This window comes from Ovis aries, chromosome 20 (genome assembly GCF_016772045.2).
Source record: "Ovis aries strain OAR_USU_Benz2616 breed Rambouillet chromosome 20, ARS-UI_Ramb_v3.0, whole genome shotgun sequence".
NCBI lineage: Eukaryota > Metazoa > Chordata > Mammalia > Artiodactyla > Bovidae > Ovis > Ovis aries.
The window spans coordinates 9907535-9929108 of NC_056073.1; the positions used below are offsets into that span (position 1 = coordinate 9907535).

The 21574-nt window shown below is 43.9% G+C and overlaps 2 protein-coding genes across 2 annotated transcripts in view; one reads left to right on the forward strand and one right to left on the reverse strand.

Moving 5' to 3' along the window:
• Positions 1 to 1584: 1584 nt before the first annotated feature.
• Positions 1585 to 19957, forward strand: LHFPL5 (LHFPL tetraspan subfamily member 5). The gene is made up of 4 exons (XM_042237068.2): positions 1585 to 2602; positions 6478 to 6714; positions 10150 to 10176; positions 14417 to 19957. The coding sequence occupies exons 1-3, from the start codon at positions 2191 to 2193 to the stop codon at positions 10158 to 10160; spliced, it is 660 nt and encodes a 219-aa protein (XP_042093002.1). The 5' UTR covers positions 1585 to 2190; the 3' UTR covers positions 10161 to 10176; positions 14417 to 19957.
• The window catches only part of SRPK1 (SRSF protein kinase 1), a 67776-nt gene continuing 65110 nt past the window's right edge, over positions 18909 to 21574 (reverse strand). The window contains 1 exon segment of the mRNA XM_015102678.4: positions 18909 to 21392. Coding sequence (XP_014958164.3) covers positions 21208 to 21392 — 185 coding nt within the window. The 3' untranslated portion in view covers positions 18909 to 21207.

The window sequence follows — 21574 nt, forward strand, 5'->3', positions numbered from 1 at the left end:
TCTTTTTCATGGGTATGGTCTTGATCACTGCCTCCTTTACAATGTCGCAAACATCTGTCCATAGTTCTTCAGGCACTCTATCAGATCTAATCCCTTGAATCTATTTGTAACTTCCATTTTAATCTATTTGTATAATTGTAAGGGATTTGATGTAGGTCATACCTGAATGGTCTAGTGGTTTTCCCTACTCTTTTCAATTTAAGTCTGAATTTTGAAATAAGGAGTTCATCATCTGAGCTATAGTCAGCTCCCGGTTTTGTTTTTGTTGGCTATATAGAGCTTCTCCATTTTGGCTGCAAAGAATATAATCAATCTGACCGTCTAACTTGAGTCAACTAACAAGTGCCTGGCTTAAATTCAGATCTATCTAAAGCTGAAGTGAATGTTTGTGAAATGATTTTGTTTGTCTTTAGCTCCCATTTTTGGGTTATGGGTGATTTTTATTCTTTTATGTAACTTTCTTGAATTTTCCTATGCATGTATATTAATCATGAATTTGCCTATACATTTAGGAAAAATACAAGTATTTTGAAAAAGAGGGGGGAAAAGGAATAAGCAAAGGTGTGGAGGAGCAGGGATGGACTGGGAATTTGGAATTACTAGAGGAAAACTATTTATATAGAATGGATAAACAAGAAGGTCCTACTGTACAAAAGCATATGTTAAAGTCTGAGAAGGCTCATAAGGACCGTTCTTTGTGTAGTCAGTTCTATTATCACACTATCAGTCTGCATTTCAAATATATATTTACATATATGTAAATACCTCACTGTCCTTGAGAGCAGGGGCCCTGCTCTTTTTAGTATATGGTTCTTGCCTCCAACATAGGGCTCAGTATGCAGAAGGCTCTTAGTAATTGTCCCCTGAATGATATAGGGAGGAAACTATATTCAATATCCTGGGATAGGGACTTCCCTGGTGGTCCAGTGGCTAAGACTCCATTCTCTGAATGCAGGGGGCCTGGGTTGGATCCCTGCTCCCGCATGCCAAAACAAAGAGTTTGAATGATGCAACTAAAGATTCTGTGTGCCACACCGAAAAGATCCCACGTGTCTCAACTAAGTCCTGGTACAGCCAAATAAATCAATTTAAAAATATATATATATATAAATATATATACACACATATACATATCTATATCTATATATCTCCTGGGATAAACCATAATGGAAAAGACTATAAAAAAGAATGTACATATGTACCTTGAGTGACAGCAGAAATTAACACAACACTGTAAATCAACTATGCTTATAAAAGTAAATAAAAAAAGAAATATGCAACAAAAACATACACAAGAAGTGAAAGACATTGTATTGAACAAAAAGCATATGTTAAAGTCTGAGAAGGCTCATAAGGACCGTTCTTTGTGTAGTCGGTTCTATTATCACACTATCAGTCTGTATTTCAAATATATATTTACATATATGTAAATACCTCACTGTCCTTGAGAGCAGGGTCCCCGTTCTTATAAGTATATGGTTCTTGCCTCCAACATAGGGCTCAGTACGCAGAAGGCTCTTAGTAATTGTCCCCTGAATGATATAGGGAGGAGAAACCAGTGACCCGGAAGACTTTGCTGGCCTCAGAGGGATTGGAGGTTCCAGGAGGACATACAGGGAATCAGAGAAGGATGGGCTGGGCTGGGGACTGCGCTCCAGAAGTGGTTTGGCGGCAGGACACCGAGCGAGAGGAAGGTGACAACCACCGCCCCGCCGTTTCGGTCCTTGCCAGCCCGGCTCCGGAGGGTGAAGAGGGGCCTTGATTCCAAGGCACAGGCTTGTGGAGTGGGTGGGGCGGCCTCTCTGCCCTCTCTTCTGCCGCGGGGCCCGAGGCGCTGGCCACGGTGCTGAAAGCTGCGCGCGCGGTGGAGGGAGCGGGGCGGAGCCGGGACAAGCGAAGGGGGCGGAGCTCCCTGGGGCTCTCGGCTGGAAGGGGGCGGGGCAGGGCGGCACCCGCAGGCCCGGGACCCCGGCGGGTTTGAGGGGAGGCAGGAGATCTGAGGCAGGCCGGCTCGAGCAGAGCAGACACAGCCCCTGGACAAGCTTCCCCAGGAGAAGCCAAGGTCATCCTCCCTGACCTCAGCCTCCTCCCCACACCCAGCTAAGGGGGTGACCCACTTCTGGGCCTCTATCCGTTCGCAAAGCCACTTTCAGCCCCCAAGTCCCCATCCCAGGACCCAGCGCCCTCACGATGGTAAAGTTGCTGCCTGCCCAGGAGGCAGCCAAGATCTACCACACCAACTACGTGCGTAACTCGAGGGCCGTGGGCGTGATGTGGGGCACGCTCACCATCTGCTTCTCCGTGCTGGTCATGGCGCTCTTCATCCAGCCCTACTGGATCGGTGACAGCGTCAACACGCCCCAGGCGGGCTACTTTGGCCTTTTCTCCTACTGCGTGGGCAACGTGCTGTCTTCTGAGCTTATCTGCAAGGGTGGCCCGCTGGACTTCTCCTCTATCCCTTCTAGAGCCTTCAAGACTGCCATGTTCTTTGTGGCCTTGGCCATGTTCCTCGTCATTGGCTCCATCATCTGCTTCAGCCTGTTCTTCGTCTGCAACACGGCCACTGTCTACAAGATCTGTGCGTGGATGCAGCTGGCTGCGGGTGAGCAGGGATGGTGGGGGGGCAGGGAGCCCCTCGCCCCGCCCCAAGGCCGCAGGAGCAGGTGCAGCATCCCTCCTTCCCTGGAGTTGCTGAGTCTCCAACTCAGCTGTTGTCCTGTATAGCCCAGCCATACTGTGTGCTCTTCAGATGCTTCTGAAGAGTAACAAGTCTCAGGATGGCCGAGACCAAAACGACTTTAAAGATCAAATGGTTCAACTCTCTCATCTTATAGATCAGGAACTGAGGTCCAGAGAGGGGAAGTGACTTGCCCAGGAGCAAATCACTCATGGTAGAGTGAAAGTCTTTGTTCCCTAATTCCAGGATTCCATCCTTGATACAGCAAGTGTGAGCACTTGAGGCAGTGAGTGGAGGTGATATTTTGTGGTGGGGGAGGGAAGTAGGGTCTTTTAGAACTATGTGGGATGGGTGGCTACTTGTGGTGCTCAGACACAAGGCCTTCTCTGCCCCTCTTTTCCTGCTTCTGGCTACAGATGGGCATCTGGGTCCTGGGGGTCAGCTGGTCCTGCTGTCCCCTAGAGCCGAGGAAGGGATGCCTACCTAAGACCTTGTCCTGCAGCCCTTGGTCCCTCCGCACTCCAAGCACCACACACAGACTGTCCGTATGAGGGAGATGTCCAGGAGCCTTGTTGGGGACTGCAGACTAGAGTGAAATCATCTTGACATCATTGGTTAGAATGAGAAGCAGTGTTATCCTTAGCAGGGGAATGGAACAGGGAACTGAATCCCAGACCACCAAACACATAAGCTTAGGACAGTCAGAGTTGGAGGGGGCTCTAGAGAGCTAGAGCATCCTCCCCCCAACTATAAATGAGGGATCTGGGGATGAGAGAAGACAAGACTTGGCCAAGACTGTGTAATAGATCACCTGGCAATGAAGGAAATGGGAGAATTATGGCAGTGAGTCCCAAGAACTAGATGAGGATCCTCATCATGACCCAGTGAGATGGGTTTTCCTCCCATCTGATAGATGAGGCTCCTAGCGGGTAACTTGCATTTTAGCACACAAGTCGTGAGAGACAGAACCTTCAAACTCTGAATCTTGTACTCAGGCTACTGACCTGGTTCCACAGCTGCCTTCCCAGTCCCCTTGCCATCTCCCTTTCTCTGTAGTCTATCTAAACAGTGAGGAAGAGGCAGGGGCAGAGATGAGCCAAGTCTTGGTGGGCTTGAGTGGGCAGTGGGGAGAGAGAAGGGAGAAAGAAGATTTAGCAGTTTTGTGACAAAGAGGAGGAGAATGGACCCTGGCATGCTTGCCAGCTGGTCCCCCAGGGCAATGGGATGCTGGAAACACCACCCTCCCTCTCTCATTCTCTGCATTGTCCCACTCCCCCAACCTCCTGCAACAGGTGCCATTTGCTGAACGAGCAGTGCTGGGAGGGCCTGGGTCGGGGAGGGATCACCAGGCCATTTCAGTCAGATCCTTGTCTGGGTCATGGAGCTGAAGACACTGATAGCAGAGGTGGCCGGGTGCCATCCCATGAAACATTTATGTTGGGGGAGAACAAAGGTGGTGTTGTGTTCCATTCTTTGGTGCTGGGGAAAGGAGGGGGCAGCAAAGGGAGGGACGAGGAGGAGGTGTGTCCCACAGCCAGTCACTGAGAGCTTCCTCCGTTAGAGGAGCCCTAAACCAGTTAGCTTAATCTTGACAAGATTAAGGACCAGAGAAGGGCGCAGGAGAAGGGAAAGGGGACTGATGAGTGGGGCAGTGAGGAGCTGCCGCTTAAAGTTAATTGAGCTTCTGGATGCCAGGTGTAGGCCGAGGGTGATCCCAGCTCCTAAAAACACAACTAGAGCACGGTGCACATCTCTCTGAGTTCTGGTGACTTCATCTGTCGAAGACGGCAGAAATACAGGGCTCTTGCAGGAATGGGATGTTATAATGCATCCTGCACAAGGCCTGACATGTGAGAGGTGCTCGGTAAATGTGAAAACCCAAAACAGCTTTTGCAGTCAGGGATGGATGGGATGATGCCACAGTAACAATTCCCAGATCTTCGTGGGTTAGGACAAAGGTTTATTTCTTGATCACGATACACACTCGTTGAGGATCAGTGAAGGGTTTGGCTCTCACTGTTCTCTTCCAGAGCCCAGTCTGAAGGAGCATCAGCTGTCATCTGGCTGTCATCATTGCAAAGAGAAAGAGAGCTCTGGAAAGTCTCCAACAGCAGTTAAATGCTCTGGCCTGGAAAAGCACACAGCATCTCTGCTCACTTACTGGCTGAAGGAATCTTTATGACCTAGCCTCACTTCAAGGAGGACTTCCTAGGTTGCCCAGTAGTTAAGAATCTGCTTACCAGTGCAGGAGATGCAGGAAACACGAGTTTGATTCCTGGGTCAGGAAGATCCTCTGGAGCAGGAAATGGCAACCTGCACCAGTATCCTTGCCTGGAAAATTCCGTGGACGGAGGAGCCCGGTAGGCTGTACTCCATGGGGTCACAAAGAGTTGGACTGAGCAACTGAGAATGCACGCACGCATGCATACAACTTCAAGGGAGGGAGGCAAGGAAGTATAATCCTGTTATGTACCTTGAATATTTGTGAACGGCTCTAATGAGAGACATCCATTGAGGGTGCTTCTATCTGACTTTAGTGACAATAATAGTAGCAACAACTAACATTAAGTGGCCACTTACCATATATCAGACACTGCTGCTGCTGCTGCTAAGTCGCGTCAGTCGTGTCCGACTCTGTGCGACCCCATAGATGGCAGCCCACCAGGCTCCCCCGTCCCTGGGATTCTCCAGGCAAGAACACTGGAGTGGGTTGCCATTTCCTTCTCCAGTGCATGAAAGTGAAAAGCGAAATTGAAGTTGCTCAGTCGTGACCAGACACTGCAGTAAACACTGAATCACATTTAATCCTCATAACCCTGCTCTGAGTCAGGTATTATTATTCTTATTTTTCCAGCAAGAGACTGGAAGTCAGAAGTGGTAAGGAAGCTTGCTTGAGAATACCACGCTGGCCTCTGCTTAGAGCCCTGAGACCCCACAGTGGGGTGGCTCCCCCTACTAGGCAGATGGGTGCGGTGCTCATACAGCACTGTGGCACCGTAGAAGCAACTTGTTTCCAAGCCAGAGACCCTGGGCTCTCTTCTGAAACCGCTATAGGGAGGAGGCCACGCCAGGCACCAGAGGACTCATCACACACCAAGTAGGGGAGGCCACAGGTTTTACCAAAGGGTTCAGGGAGGGTAACCCTTAGGGTAACCACCCTGAGTATCTTCCTGTTTGTCACTGAGTCTGAAATGTCACCGCTAAATACATTCAGCTCTTTGGAGAGATGTTTGTCTGGGAGTCTGGGTGAATTAACTTTGAAGCCAAGAAAGTCAGGAGTTGCGGGTGCAGGTCTTGGCTCTGCCATAGCTAAAGGACTGGGTAACTCACTTGGTTTCCCTGGGACCTCAGTTTTCTAGTCTGTAAAATGGGATATTAACACATGGCCTACTTCACAGAACTGTTGTAAGGATTGACAGAAAAATGGTATATAAAGTATTTTGTGATCTGTAAGAGAAGTCTGTATTAATAAATCAGCTCCTCCTAGAAAAAAACAAAGGAGGCGTTCATCTAGGTGGGAAGGTGGGATCTGGTATATTGATCTTTATACTTTGTTGTGCTTTTTGTTTGATCTGCTGACCTTTACCCCTGACCAGTGGCTCCCAGGGGCAGATGGCTTGAGCTCTTGGAGCCTCAGTTTTCTCTCTTTGTTCTACAAGGGTGGCAACAGCTTGCCTCTTGTGCCTCTCAAGGCTGTTAACACAAGAAGGGAGGTGGCAAGGTAACAGCAGTGCAAGGTGGGAGGGAGCAGACCAAGCTTCCCCAGCCTGATGTCATCTGCACCTCCTCTGCCCTCTCAGCCACAGGCCTGATGATCGGCTGCCTGGTCTACCCAGACGGCTGGGACTCAAGTGAGGTACGGCGCATGTGCGGGGAGCAGACAGGCAAATACACGCTGGGTCACTGCACCATCCGCTGGGCCTTCATGCTCGCCATCCTCAGCATTGGAGATGCTCTCATCCTCTCCTTCTTGGCCTTTGTGCTGGGCTACCGCCAGGACAAGCTGCTCCCTGATGACTATAAGGCTGATGGAAAAGGTAATTCTCTCCACCCCAGGGAGCTGAGGCTTCCTCTCTGCCAGTTGCCTGAGGTGTGTCCCCTGGCCAAGGGTGGGGACACCAAGACCCCACACACAGCTCTTGTCCCAGAGCCCAGGGGTCAGTGGAGGGTTGTAGGCTGGCATGTGGTGATGAGGCATGGACAGACCTACGTGGCAGAGGCTGTCTGTGATAGAATATCTCTCGTCCCCCTGCACTCTCAGGGTCTCCAGGGGAGAGAGCCCTGGTCCAGCCTGGGGAGCTAGGTATGGCCTTCCCGTGGAAGGCAGTACTGAGGCTGGGTCTTGCAATAACAGAGGAGTCTGCTGGTAGAGAGAGGAGCAACAGGGAGCAGAGAGATGAGTTGCTCTGGAAGGAGGAAAGGCAGGTGAAGGCACAGATGTGACGGCTCCTGGACTCCAGGTGATGGGAGCCTAGCTCCCTCGGATTAGAGTCACCTTGGGATTCTCCATATATCCGTTTTCTGATCTGAGCTTCATTTCCCCTCATTAGGGGGTAGGAGGCAGGTTTTTCCTCATTTGTAAAAAATACCTACTTTACAAGATTGTACTCAAGAACAAGATAAGGCTGTCTGCTCTTCTACTGAAGATTGTACCAGAGATTATAGCCAGGGAAACTGGACAAGAAAATGAAATAAAATAAATCTAGTTTGGAGAGGAAGTAAAACCACCTCTGTTAGCAGATGACATGATTTTGTATATGGAAAATCCTAAATAATCCACTAAAAAACTATTAAAGCTAATACACAACTTCAGCAAGGTTGCAGAATATAAGAATAATATACAAAAATATACTGTATTTGGATACATTAACAATGAACAATCTGAAAAAGACATTTTAAAAAATTTCATTTATGATAGCAACAAAAAGAATACTTAGGAATAAATTTAATAAAAAAGTAAAACTTGTATGTGAAAATTTAAAAAACATGTTTAAAGGCCTAAATAAATGGAAATATCCATGTTCATGGATCAGAGGACTTAATGTTGTTGAGATGGCAATACTCCACAAACTGATTTACAGACTTAATGCAATTTTTATCAAAATCCCAGCTGGCTTGATTTTAGGATCTGCTTGTCATTTGGAAATGCAAGAGACCCGGAATAGCCAAAATAATCTTAAAGAAAAACAAAGTTGGAGGCCACACATGTCCTGGTTTCAAAATTCACTAGAAAGTTACAATGATCACATCAGTGTGGCGCTGGCATAGGATAGACAATGGAATGAAATAGAGTCCAGAAATAAAATCAGGCATCTACGACTGATTGATTTTCAACAAGGGTGCCAAGACCATTTAATGGGGAAAAGAATACTCTTCTCAATAAATGGTGCTGGGATAACCAGATATTTATATGCAAAAGAATAAAGTTGGGCCACCTACCACACATCATATACAGAAATTAACTCAAAATGGATCAAAGACCTAAATGTAAGATATAAAATTATAAAATTCCTAGAGAAGACCTTGGGTTAGGCAATGATTTCTTATACTTGACATCTAATGCACAAGTACCAAAAGGAAAAAAAAAATAAACTAGATTTCCTCAAAATGAAAACTCTGTGCTTCAAAGGATATCATAATGAAAGTGACAAGGCAACCCATGGGTAGGGAGAAAATATTTGTCACTTCTAGCGACAAATTCTAGTATCCAGAATATATCAAAAACTCTTGTAACTCAACAATAACAATAAAAATAACCCAATTTTTTAAATAGGCAAAGGATTTGAATAGACTTTTCATCAAATAAGATATACAAATGGCTAAAAAGCATATGAAAAAATAGTTAACATCCTTAACCATTAGGAAAATGCAAGTCAAAACGACGAGATATCATTTTATACCCATTAGGACGTCTGTAACAGAAAAGGTGAATAATATCGAGTATTGATGAGCATGTGAAGAAATTGGAATCCTCACACACTGCTAGAGAAAATGTAAAATTGTGCAGTTGCTGTGGAAAGCAGAATGACAGCTCTTCAAATGATTAAACAGTTACCATGTGACCCAGCAACTCCACTCCTAGGCATATATGCAAGGAAATTGAAAACATATGTGCCCACAAAAACTTGTGTGCAAATGTTCCTAGTAGTTGTAAGATTCGTGCATCTACTGATGACTGAATGACAAAATGTGTATATCCGTACACCGAGTTATTCTTCAGCCATGAAAAGAAATGATGTACTGGTCATTGCTACAATGTGGGAGAAAACATTGTTAAGTGAGAGAAGTGAAGTGAAGAAGTGAGGTCGCTCAGTCGTGTCTGACTCTTTGCGACCCCACGGACTGTAGCCTACCGGGCTCCTCCGTCCATGGGATTTTCCAGACAAGAATACATTTCCATCTCCAGGGGGACTTCCCCACCCAGGGATCGAACCTGGGTCTCCTGCATTGTAGGCAGATGCTTTATCGTCTGAGCCACAAGGGAAGAAGCCAGATTAAAAAAAAGACTAGATATTGTATGATACGATTTATATAAAATGTTCAGAATAGGCAAACCCAAAGAGACAGAAAGTAAATTTTAGTAATTCCCTGGGGCTGGGAAGGGAGGGGAATTGGAAGTTATCACTAAAAGTCACAGGATTTTTTGCGGGGGTGATGAAAATTTCTAGAATCAGCGGTGATAGTTGCATAATGTAGTGAATACGCTAACACCCACCATCCTGTACACTTTAAATGAGTAAATTTTATGTTAGTAAATCATATCTCAATAAAAAAAATAAAAGGGCTTCCCTGGTGGCCTAGTGGTTAAGAATCCACCTGCCAATGCTAAGGACACTGGTTCGATCCCTGATCCAGGAAGAGCCCACATGCTGTGGAGCAACTAACTAACTAAGCCCATGCGCCACGGTTACTGAGCCCACACTCTAAGGCCCGATAGCTGCAACTACTGAAGCCCGTGCGCCTACAGCGCATGCTCTGAAACCACCTCTGTGAGAAGCCCGCATCCTATAGGGACGAGTAGCCCCCAATCGCCACAACGGGAGAAAGCCCATGTACGGCTAGGAGGACACAACACGGCCAAAAATATAATTGAACTTAAAAAAAAATTGTGCTGGATTAGATAGTGTATATAAAGCACCAGCAATACCCGCATATGGTAGGTGATGGCTAAATGTTAGCGCTCTCCACGTTGTCTTTCTAGTGCCTCCACCCCTTATATCATCCATCTGCCCCGCCATCTCCCCCGACACCTTCTGGCCCAGAGGTCCAGCGAGGGAGGAAGTCTACATTTGGACCTCAAGTCTATTAAGGGAGATGATCATGCAATATGGAAGCACAAGCTGATAAACATTATGAACAAAAAGTGCAAGCTTTCTTGATAGAGGATAAAAGAGGGAATAGTGTGCAGGCAATTAGCCTGGAAACAAGCCTTGACGGTAAACACATCCTGTTTGTCCTCTCTTTCATTGCAGAGGAAGTCTGAAGCAGCTGGAGCATTGGTGAGTAATTCCACTGGAGGGTGGTCTGTGTGCCTTTGGAAGAGCTGTAGCCTCGCAGAATGACTCATGAGGCTGTGCTGTAGGACCTAGGGAGAGAGGAGCAGGGGGATGAGTGTGGAGTGTGGGGTAGGAGGGGGCATGGGCTAAGGGGCAAACAGGAATCCTCTAGTTTTACTTGTGTCTTGAGAAGTGGGAAAAACACAGGGAGAGAAGAAATAAAACAGGCAGGTAGTTTCATAAACTCTTCTTTTTGTGGAGCCTGGCCAACAAGAACAGACTGTTTTAAGAAGTCATTATTGTAATTTGGACCCTTATTTTCAGAAGATTTATAAGAGACATAGTGGAAAACCTAATGAAACATAAAATAAAAGACATAGAAAGGAAAACAAATATTACAGAAATCTGGGCTAATAGAATTAGTGAACTAGGTATTAAATTTAGTTCCCTGCTTCCTGATAGCTGAAGCAAAAAGCAAAACACGACTTAATCAATTTTAATATCTGGTTGAAAAGGAAACATATCATGTTAATTCCCTTACTGTCTTTTAGGTTTCTAAGATGTGAATTAACAAGAACATGAAGGAAGACCTTTTAAAAAGAAAGAAAGGGGAGGGAAAGGAAGGAGGGAGAGAGGAAGGGAGGGAAGGAGCAGCCCACAGTGGCATCATATTCCTGACAGCTGTCACTTACTGAGGACTCAGAACTGCTCAGGCAGTGTGTGTGGATAGGAGAGATATCTCCAGTTTAACTATTTTAATTTTTTCTAAGAACCTTCCAATCCTTGACCACATAAACATACTTTTTTGAAAAACAGTAAATCAGTACTGCCCTCCCCCCCACAAACTTATTAGATGATGTAACCTGCCACAGGGACAGGGGCTCTGGCTGCAGCAGACCTGGGAGGCGTGGTGTGTGGCAGAAGTCCTCTGGGAGGAGGTTGCCGTTAGCCCCACAATAGAGCTGCCGCAGACGACCCACAAACTGGAGCACAATTATACCAGAGAAGTTCTTGCACTGTTGCATAAGTTCTAGGGTCCACAACAGATTTCCAAACCTGGGGATCAAGCAAAAGGAGAACCTCCAGGGAATCTGACTTTGAAGACCAGTGGGATTTGATGATAGAACTTCCCCAGGACTGAGGAAACAGACTCTTGGAGGACACAACAGAACCTTGTGTGCGTCAGGACCCAGGAAAAAGGAGCAGTGACCCCCCAAGAGAGTGAGCCAGACTTGCCTGTGAGTGTCCAGGAGTCTCCGGCAGAGGCGTGAGTCGACAGTCGCCTGCTGCAGGGTCAGGGGCACTGAATACAACAGTCCTGGGATCCGTGGTATGCTGACGTAAGTCCTTTTGAAGGAGGTCACCATTACTGCCATTATCCCTACTATAGTTTGACCTCAGGCCAAACTAAGGGAGGGAACACAGCTCCGTCCATCAGCAGAAAATTGGATTAAAGACTTACTGAGCACGGCATTGCCCATGAGGGCAAGACCCAGTTTCCCCCACAGCCAGTCCCCTGCATCAGAAAGTTTCCACGAGCCTGTAGTCATCCCTCAAGGGTGGAAAGAATGAAGACCACAATCACAGGAAACTAACCAGACTGATCACATGGATCACAGCCTCATCTAACTCAATGAAACCATGAGCCATTATGTGTAGGGTCACCCAAGACAGACGGGTCATGGTGGAGAGTTCTGACAAAATGTGGTCCACTGAAGAAGGGAATAGCAAACCACTTCAGTCTTCTTGCCTTGAGAACCCCACGAACGGTATAAAAAGGCGAAAAGATATGACACTGAAAGATGAACTCCCCAGGTTGCTAGTGCCCAATATGCTACTGTAGAAAAGCAGAGAAATAGCTCCAGAAGGAATGAAGAGGCTGAGCCAAAAGGGAAACAATGCCCCATTGTGGATGTCTCTGGTGGTGAAAGTAGAGTCTGATGCTGTAAAGAATATTGCATAGGAACCTGGAATGTTAGGTCCCTGAATCAAGGTAAATTGGAAGTGGTCAAACAGGAGATGGCAAGAGTGAACATCGACATTTTAGGAATCAGTGAACTAAAATGGACTGGAATGGGCGAATTTAATTCAGATAAGCATTATATCTACTCCTGTGGGCAAAAATCCCTTAGAAGAAATGGAGTAGCCCTCATAGTCAACATAGTCAAGACCATCCCCAAGAAAAAGAAATGCAAAAAGGCAAAATGGTTGTCTGAGGAGGCCTTACAAATAGCTGAGAAAAGAAGAGAAGTGACAGGTAAAGGAGAAAAGGAAAGATATATCCATCTCAATCCAGAGTTCCTAAAAGATGAAGCTGTGAAAGTGTTGCACTCAATATGCCAGCAAATTTGGAAAACTCAGCAGTGGCCACAAGACTGGAAATGTCAATTTTCATTTCAATCCCAAGGAATGGCAATGCCAAAGAATGTTCAAACTACTACACAATTGCACTCATTTCACATGCTAGCAAAGTAATGCTCAAAATTCTCCAAGCTTGGTTTCAACAGTATGTGAACTGTGAACTTCCAGATGTTCAAGCTGGATTTAGAATAGGCAGAGGAACCAGAGATCAAATTGCCAACATCCATTGGATCACAGAAAAATCAAGAGAATTCCAGAAAAACATCCACTTCTGCTTCTTTGACTATGCTAAAGCCTTTGACTGTGTAAAACAAACTGTGGAAAAGTCTTAAAGAGATGGGAATACCAGACCACCTTACCTGCCTCCTGAGAAACCTATATTCAGGTCAAGAAGCAACAGTTAGTACTGTACAATGAGCAACAGACTAGTTCAAAATTGGGAAAGGAGCATGTCAAAGTTGTATATTGTCACCCTACTTTTTAAACTTATACACAGAGTACATCATAGGAAGTGCTGGTTTGGATGAAGCACAAGCTGGAATCAAGATTGCCAGGAGAAACATCAATAACCTCAGATATGCAGGTGACACCACCCTTATGGCAGAAAGTGAAGAGGAACTAAAGGTGAAAGAGGAGAGTGAAAAAGCTGGCTTAAAGCTCAACATTCAAAAAACTGAGATCATGGCATCTGGTCCCATCACTTCATGGGAACTAGATAGAGAAGCTATGGAAACAGTGAGAGGGTCTATTTTCTTGGGCTCCAGAATCACCGCAGACGGTGGCTGCAGCCACGAAATTAAGAGACTTGCTCTTTGGAAGGAAAGCTACGATAAACCTAGACAGACTATTAAAAAGCAGACATTGCTTTGCCAACAAAGGTCCATGTAGTCAAAGCTATGGTTTTTCCAGTGGTCATGTATGGATGTGAGAGTTGGACCATAAAGGAGGCTGAGTGCTGAAGAATTGATGCTTTTGAACTGTGGTGTTGGAGAAGGCTCTTGAGAGTCCCTTGGACTGCAAGGAAATAAAATCAGTCCATCCTAAAGGAAATCAACCCTGAATATCTTTCATTGAAAGGACTGAGGCTGAAGTTGAAGCTCCAATACTTTGTTCACGTGATGCGAAGAGCTGACTCACTGGAAAAGACCCTGATGCTGGGAAAGACTGAAGGCGGGAGGAGAAGGGGATGACAGAGGATGAGATGGTTGGATGGCATCACCGACTCAATGGACATGAGTTTGAGCAAGCTCTAGCAGATGGTGAAGGATGGGGAAGCCTAACATGCTTGCAGTCCATGGGGTCTCAAAGAGTCAGACATGACTGAGCAACTGAACAACAAATTTTAATATGCATAAATTACCTCAGGAATCTTGTTAAAATTGAGACTAATTTAGCTGAAGTTCAGAAATCCAAGCACTGTGTTTCTAACCAGCCCCCCCAGTGATAAGCTACCAGTTAGGGGTTACACTTTGAGTAGCAAACTGTTAGAGTATAAACACTGTCTCATGTCTTTGCAAAGTTCCTTATTAAATTTTTTTAAAGCCCCGAGCGCCACAGCACTGTTGTACCATTTCATTGCTAAACCAGACCTTAGTTAGCCATTTAGCACTGCTATCACGGAAAACTTTTTGCTTTTGTTGATAAATTCTGGGGTGGCATTACTGAATCAAAGCTAAACTAGCTGTCTTTTTTCTTGCCCTATATATTTTTTTACATCTTAAGACATTAATGAATTTTTACTTGAGGGACACTGATATTATATACTAATGAGGAAGTTCGCATGTCTGTTGTAGAACTGAATTAAAATGTGAGTATTGGGCATTTTTACTTGCTTAACAATGTCAAATTCTATAATCTTTTTTTTTTTTTTTCAATATGACAGGTCATCTATTTCCCTGAAAATGGAAAAATGAGCAAATCAAATTCTTCAGAAAACTTGTTCCATGCTTCCCTGTGTCTGCTAGTCTAGGCCTGAAGTCCTGAAGCCTTTCATTATAGGATTAGCAACTGACAGTTTTGAAATAAGACCTCTTACTATATTCGGGAAACTCCAGTGAGGCAGAAATGCAGTGACAACATCCAAGACGTTCAGAGTGATGGTTTAACTCTCCTGACTAGGAACCCACCTTCTCTTCCTATCCCTTTACCCCAGCAACTCGCTTTACCATCTCGAGGCCTCTCTGTAAAATGACAGCAAAATGAATCTGTGTCTAGGGGTGAGTCCTCGACAGTCTAATTCACTGAGGATACTTGTTTGAAAGCACCCAGAAATTGCCATCCAGCTCTCAGAGGGCAATTAAAAAGAGGTGGCTGTAACCATGCTGGGTTGTTTTAGGTTGAGGTTTAGGGAGTCCCTTGCTTTTTTCCTGTGTGTGTGTGTTTTTTTTTTTTTTTAATTGATGCACAGAGGAAACGACTAGAGAGGTTACCAGAACCTGAATCCATCAGGAAGTCTCATAAAGACTGGGTGACTTTAGGATGTAAAAACTTTCAAGACTAAATTGACTTTTCCCTTTGGGAACCAAAAGTCTTATTTCTTCAGTGCCCACACTGACCCAAACAGAATGGGCTAACAGTTTCAGACAGTTATTAGTAGCCAAGTAATTTGTTACAGTAGAGATGACCATCTCTTATTAAAAACAAAAACAAAAACAAAACCTTTAGGTTTGGTACGTTAATTGGTGAATCTTACGTTTCCTGAGGGGAACTCAATTTAGGTAATACCTCATCGTAGCAGATGCCAAGACAAAGACAGGCTCTTTAGGCTGTTCCCTGTTCTCAGGATGGTACGTTAAAACAGGGTTTTGCTGATTACCTGCAGTGAGTGATCCAGGAAGAACAAGTGTTCTTTTTCTGACCTTGGTACATTTCCTCAGTAACGTACGGGTGCTGTTCTTTCACAGGTAGAAAGTGGGTAAATGCTGAACAAAACTGTAATGGATCTTGATCAACCAGCAGTGACATGGAAAACAGGCTTATTCTGGGCTGCAGGGCGTGCTTTTTAACCAATGTACTCAGACACCTGCCCAGTCAATGCAGTGTCTCCTCTAGCTCAGATAGGCTAAGCATGAGTATCTCAGCATCATCCCAGTTGTTGATGATGGGAACCATTGGGATGGGACTTATGAATGTTTTCTTGTGCTGATAAAATTATTTCATTGTCAGGCATCTACGTTATGCAAGCTTTTTTTTTTTTTTTTGCCACACAGCCTGTGGGATCTTAGTTCCCCAACCAGGGATCAAACCCTGGCCCACAGCAGTGAAAGTAATCTTAACCACTGGACCACCCACGAGTAACAGAATTTGGCCAATTCTGCACTTTACTGACGTTTTTAGCTAGGTTTGTTATTTCTTGTAACTTTTTATAAAAGGCAAAAGAAAAATTTCTAAGGCTTCCTTGTCTTTAAAAGATTTTTCAGTAGAATGGCAACTATGAAGGTCCAGAGAAGCTTCTGGGGGCTTCAGGTACATCTGCCAATAGCCTTCATCTTGCCCTCAAGAACAGTGAGTTTCACCAAAGAAGGAGTGGATGTTTACCAACCTGGAGAAGATCTGCAAATCTGAGTCACATGAGTCAGCATTTCATCTTTTGCTTTATCTTCAAAACTCAGAATTCAACCTCTCCAATAAAGTGATGATTTTCGTTGACAGTAACTGCATCATCAGCCTTTCCCAAGTGGTTTGACCTTTAAATTCAGATTTCATCTTTGAAAGTATACAGAAAAATCAATAAAATCAGTACTCCTCTAACCAAGCTTACTATGCTCCTTCCTCTGCCTTTGGCTGGGACACAGGAATGGTTGTGATGCCCAAGCTTGAACAGTGACTAGCACTGAGCAGGTCAACAGAGGAAGGCCTTACAATTTATATCTGAAATGTGAACCAGAAGGATGTCCTTCCTAAATGCTTTCATTATCTTACATCTCTGTATTAGCTACCTGTTGCTGCATAACAAATTACCCCAGGACTCAGTGGCTTAAAACATTTCAATTTCTACAGGCTGAAAGTGAAAGTTGCTGTTGTGTCCGACTCTGCAAATCTTCCATGCCAGTAGCCTTTCTCCTCCAGGGGATCTTCCCAACCCAGGGATCGAACCCAGGTCTACCCAAATTGCAGGTGGATTCTTTACCAGTTGAGTCACCAGGCAAGCCCAAGAATACTAAAGTGGGTAACCTATCCCTTCTCCAGGGGATCTTCCAGACCCAGCAATCAAACTGGGGTCTCCTGCAGTGCAGGTGGATTCTTTACCAACTGAGCTATCAGGGAAGCCCTCCTTCAGGTTAAGAATTGGCAAGGATTAGCCAGGTGACTTTGCATCAAGGTTTCTCAGTGTTGCAACTAAGGTGTTGGGTCTGCTTCCAAGCTCAGGGGTGTAGGACTCAGCTTTTACAGGTAGTTGGGCCAAGGGCCTTAGTTCCTCGCTAGCTGAGGGCCTCTCCAAAGGCTTATACACCTGGCAGCTTGCTTCCCCACAGCAAGGGTTCCTACACAGAGTGCATAGACAGAAGCCATGGCCCCTTTGTAACCAAAAAGTGACATCCTGTTACTTTTGAAGTCACAAAGTCCAGCCCACGTTCAAGGTGAGGGAATTGTGTAAGTGCTTGAATACCAGGTAAGAATCATTGGGATCTTTAAAAAGTTGTCTCATAGTTATTAAAAATTATTTTCTGCTAAAATGGGCATTTACCAGAATGCCTTACTACAACAAAGATTAGATTCTAGTACCCTTACATGCTGATGGATATGTCTGTTTTGTAATAAATTGCTGAAGATGACAGGCCCTAACCCTCAAATTCCTCCTACTTTTGCTATCCAACCTCAAGGATTTATAGTAAAGTCCTCTAATTGCCAACACTGACCATACTTTTCTCTGTATTTAATAAATCCAAAGCAACCAATGAAATGTCTTAAGGGCACAACTTCTAAGAACATAGCTCAAATCGCAGGCAGCTGATACTTCCATAACATGGTCCAGTTCTGCCAAATGGAGAGCAAGGCTTATTACTGTTACAGTATTAAAATGGGCAATAACTAGATGTGAATTAAGGACAAAAGAGATTATGATAAAAGAGTGAACTTGGTAGGATATGAAACCAGATAATCTATGTATGGAAAACTCTCGTCAGTAACAGAAGTAGGTACTAATGTAAACTTGCTTAGTTAAAGCTTCTAAACACATGATCTCAAGCTTTATGGTTTTTTAACTGAGATGTTTCTGATATCATAAGGAGGTGGTGTGGGTTAATATTTGTGCAATGACTTAAAAGGATAAATACATATCATCTCAGTAGTTTCTGAATTTCACCTCTGGAACAGCTTAATGGTTGCCCTGTGGATACTAAGGGTTGTAACTGCAACTCAGTTTGATGGTTCTTTTGAGATAGCTTAACACAAGACTTAAGAGGGACTGCCTAGAATTGTCAGTCTGATGAACATGCTGGTTTGAAGAATTCCAATGTAATTTTTGGTTGTTTTTTAAACAGGTTACATTCTGGTCAATACTACAATATGAACACATTGCGTATACCTTAAAGCATAGTTCAATTAGAGCAAAATAATTAAGCAGTTTACATAGAGTTCAGGGCTAGAGAAGGGCTTTATGAATAAACTATCACAAAAATGAAAGGCAAATTAAAAAAACTGGAAAATGCGACAGAAAAATGGCAAAAATGTTACCAAATCATCAAACAGGGAAGCATGCCAAAAGAAAAGTTGGGTAACGTAGGCAAATGACCAAAAAAGGGCCAATAAAACCTATGAAACAAGCTTCTGACCATACTAGTCATCCAATATGCAAATTAAAACAAGATACTCCCCTTTGGGGCAATCAAACTGGCTATTAGGAATAAAATGAGAGAGATTACAACAGGCTCATTCAAACACTGTTGGTCACCACAAACCAGCCCAACTGTTCTCTGCTTAAGTTAGGCAACATTTACTAAATGCCTTTAGAATGTGCTTACTCTCTGCCCCAGCCAATCCATTTCTAAGAATTTATACTGAGGGGTGAATGAGACAAATATATTGAAAGCCTGTGTATCCCAGTGCCTTGAGATTCACAAAATTTTGGTATTTTGCACTTTGTGATCTTTAGAGAGAGAGAAAAAAGAGACAACCCACAAATATTCAGGAAAAATGGTGGAGTTATAGGAATAACAATTTTCTTAGAATTTTCCAAAATGTACTTTGTTAATCCCACTTCACCTCCAACTTAAAGATAGAAGCAAAGCTACAAACCCCACAAAATAATGTGTTGAAGTTATACAGTTTCATGGTATATTTAAGTTCAAAAAGTAACTCAACCAATCCGTTCCTCCATTCTGAAGCTATGTCAGATTAACTTGGGCAACAAACAGAAATCTTCTGGAAACACGTAGGTTATTAAATAATTTTATTGTACTGCATTTACAAAGAAAACAGACAATGCACCCAGTAGAAAGAATAAAAATGTGTTTGGGGTTTTATTTTTTACTGAGAGCAAATAGAAATCCTTTAGTGAGATCCTGGCAATTTGACAATAAGTTCAATAAAGGTACATGGGATACTTGGAAGATCAAATTCTACAGCTGCCTCTTTCTACGGCTTTGAATTCATCTGGCTCCTTAAGAGATGGGGGGAAAGCCCTTATTTGGTGGGAAAACATTTCCAAAATGAAGTTACAGGTTCTCTCATTACATGTCTCTTCATGTTAGCTGTTAAAACAGGGCCTTCTATTTGTGTATGTTCACCTTAATGTCATCACCAGAGTTCCTATCATTCCACAATTGTGATTTTACAGTGTAGGAAAGAATTCAGTTCTAGTCTCGTATTGCTTTAGATGTATATATCGCTGAAAACCAAAAGTGGATTAGAACTGCTGAAGGATTTTCCCTGCCGTTGTTTGATACAATCTATTTTCTTTATTCTTGATAGGTGCATAGAGAGCCTCACTTAAAATTCTTTCTACAGGAACATGTCTGATTTCAGGATTACCATCAAGGATCCGATGAAATGGCTGGCCAGTTATTCAGGGTAACATGTTTGTGAGTTAAACGGATTGCATAATTGCACCACTTTTTCCTTTGCCTTTGTTGGTAAATGACAGAATCTAGATTCCAATTTTCTGTACAGAGAGTTGGCCACCCAGCAGTCTCATCGCTGCTTTGTTAGCAGAGCCTTGAGTTGCACCTCCTTGGCTTTCTGTAAATCAGTCCCGTAGCCACTTCTGGAGAATGCTGAATCCCCGAGGCCCACTTGGTCCGTGCAAACAAGCAGCTGTGACCCCAATCCTGCCCCTCTTTTGCTTTTCAGTATGACCCGAGGAATATATGTAATGTCTAGGGCAAGTCTAGGAGAGGCTCATTCTAAAATAAGATTCACAAAGCCTTTTCCCATTAAAAAAAAAAAGCCTCAAGTACATTTTCAATCATCTCAAAATTTAAAACTTACATTATACAAGGAAATAGCAGCAGAGAATGGCTAATCTTAAACCAATCGAGAAAGAAAAAAAAACAAACACAACCCTCAAAATAAACAACAATGAAAAAAGTGCCATCCCACCCCCTCCCCTTGATTCTTGTATCCTGGGATTTCGTTTAAGACCTGAAGCCTCTGAGAAAATGAGAAGGGCAAAGCCATAAGGGGAAACTGCTTCACGGCTGAATTCTGGACAAGGTAAAGCAAAGGCCCTAAATAAAAATTGGGGACTGTTTGTAAAAAAAAAAAAAAAAAAAAAAACAACACCAAAAAACAAACCAAGAACTCTAGGATAGTTTCTTCTCAGATGGGAAAATCTCTGAAACTTAGTTCTCTTTTCCAGAGTCATCCTGAATTCTTTAATTATGGGGCAATAAACTCAAGTGCAATGAGTAAAGTGCCAGCCAGGGATTAAAAAAAAACAAAAAAATAAACAGCCAATCAAAGTATTTCTGCTATTAGGGTACAGAAAAGACACAGGAAAGGACTGTTTGCAGAACATATGTGGTTCTGAAGAAATTACTAGTCAATGGTTCCAGTTTTGTTTCCATCAAAAATCAGACTGAAGATTTGAGGACCTTAGGGTTATTAAAGGATGAAAGGAATTTGACAGTGCTTTGAACAGTGATAAATGTTACCTAAATTTGGTGTTTATACAGCTCATTTAAAAACACAGTAGCTTAAAAGTCGCAGAAAAAATGTGAAGATAAGAGGACAACAGAAACAATCCAGGAAGATGATGCAGCCTGGATACAGCAAGTTTAATGTCTCTGCTGTACACGGAAGTGACACCCTTTCCCCTTCTCATCCTTATGCTGGCAACACGATATGCACTAGAATGTTTGACTCTCAGAGTCAGTGAATAAAAGGATGAGCTCATACATCTTCACAGCTCTTTTTAAAAGGATGCTTATAATTTAAAGGATGTCCTAATGGAAAGACAAGGGTACAGGGTGTGAGGCTGTTTCACATTTTAGTCCATTAGTCTTTGGCAGAGCCCAATCAAGGCCAAATTCACCTAGGATGCCCAATGGCTGTGGGAGGATCTCCACAGGGTCAAGTAAGCAAACCCAAATGAACATGTTGGATTAGACAAAAGACACAACACCCTAGAAACCCTTGAAGGCAGAGCTTCACCCTGAAAAGGGAAGAGGGAAATGCTTGGAGGGGAGGGGTAGAGGGCCAGCCTGTGATCTCTGCTGCGGTGCTGGACCGGGCTTAAGAGTTGAGCCAAGGGTGCCGGAGACAGTCGGCGGCAGTGGCCCTCTTCTCGGGGATCAGCTCCAACATGGGCAGTAAGAAATCTGTGAAGCCAGCTGCCTCTTCCTGAGGCCACTCATACTTCTCCACTAGAACCTCAAAAAGGCCCCAGGGTTTCAGCTTCGTGATGTGTTTCAGGTCACCTACGGTAAAGACAGTACAAAGAAACTGACCAACATTGGTAAGTGACACTGTTCTGTGGAAATCCAGGAGCTAATCCAGGCAGTCTATCAAGAAATCAAACTGCCATCAGAATCTAATCCTTCTCCATTCATAAAGCACCTCTCTTATCTAATGCATTCCTTGGAAAGAAGTGTCTCCATTT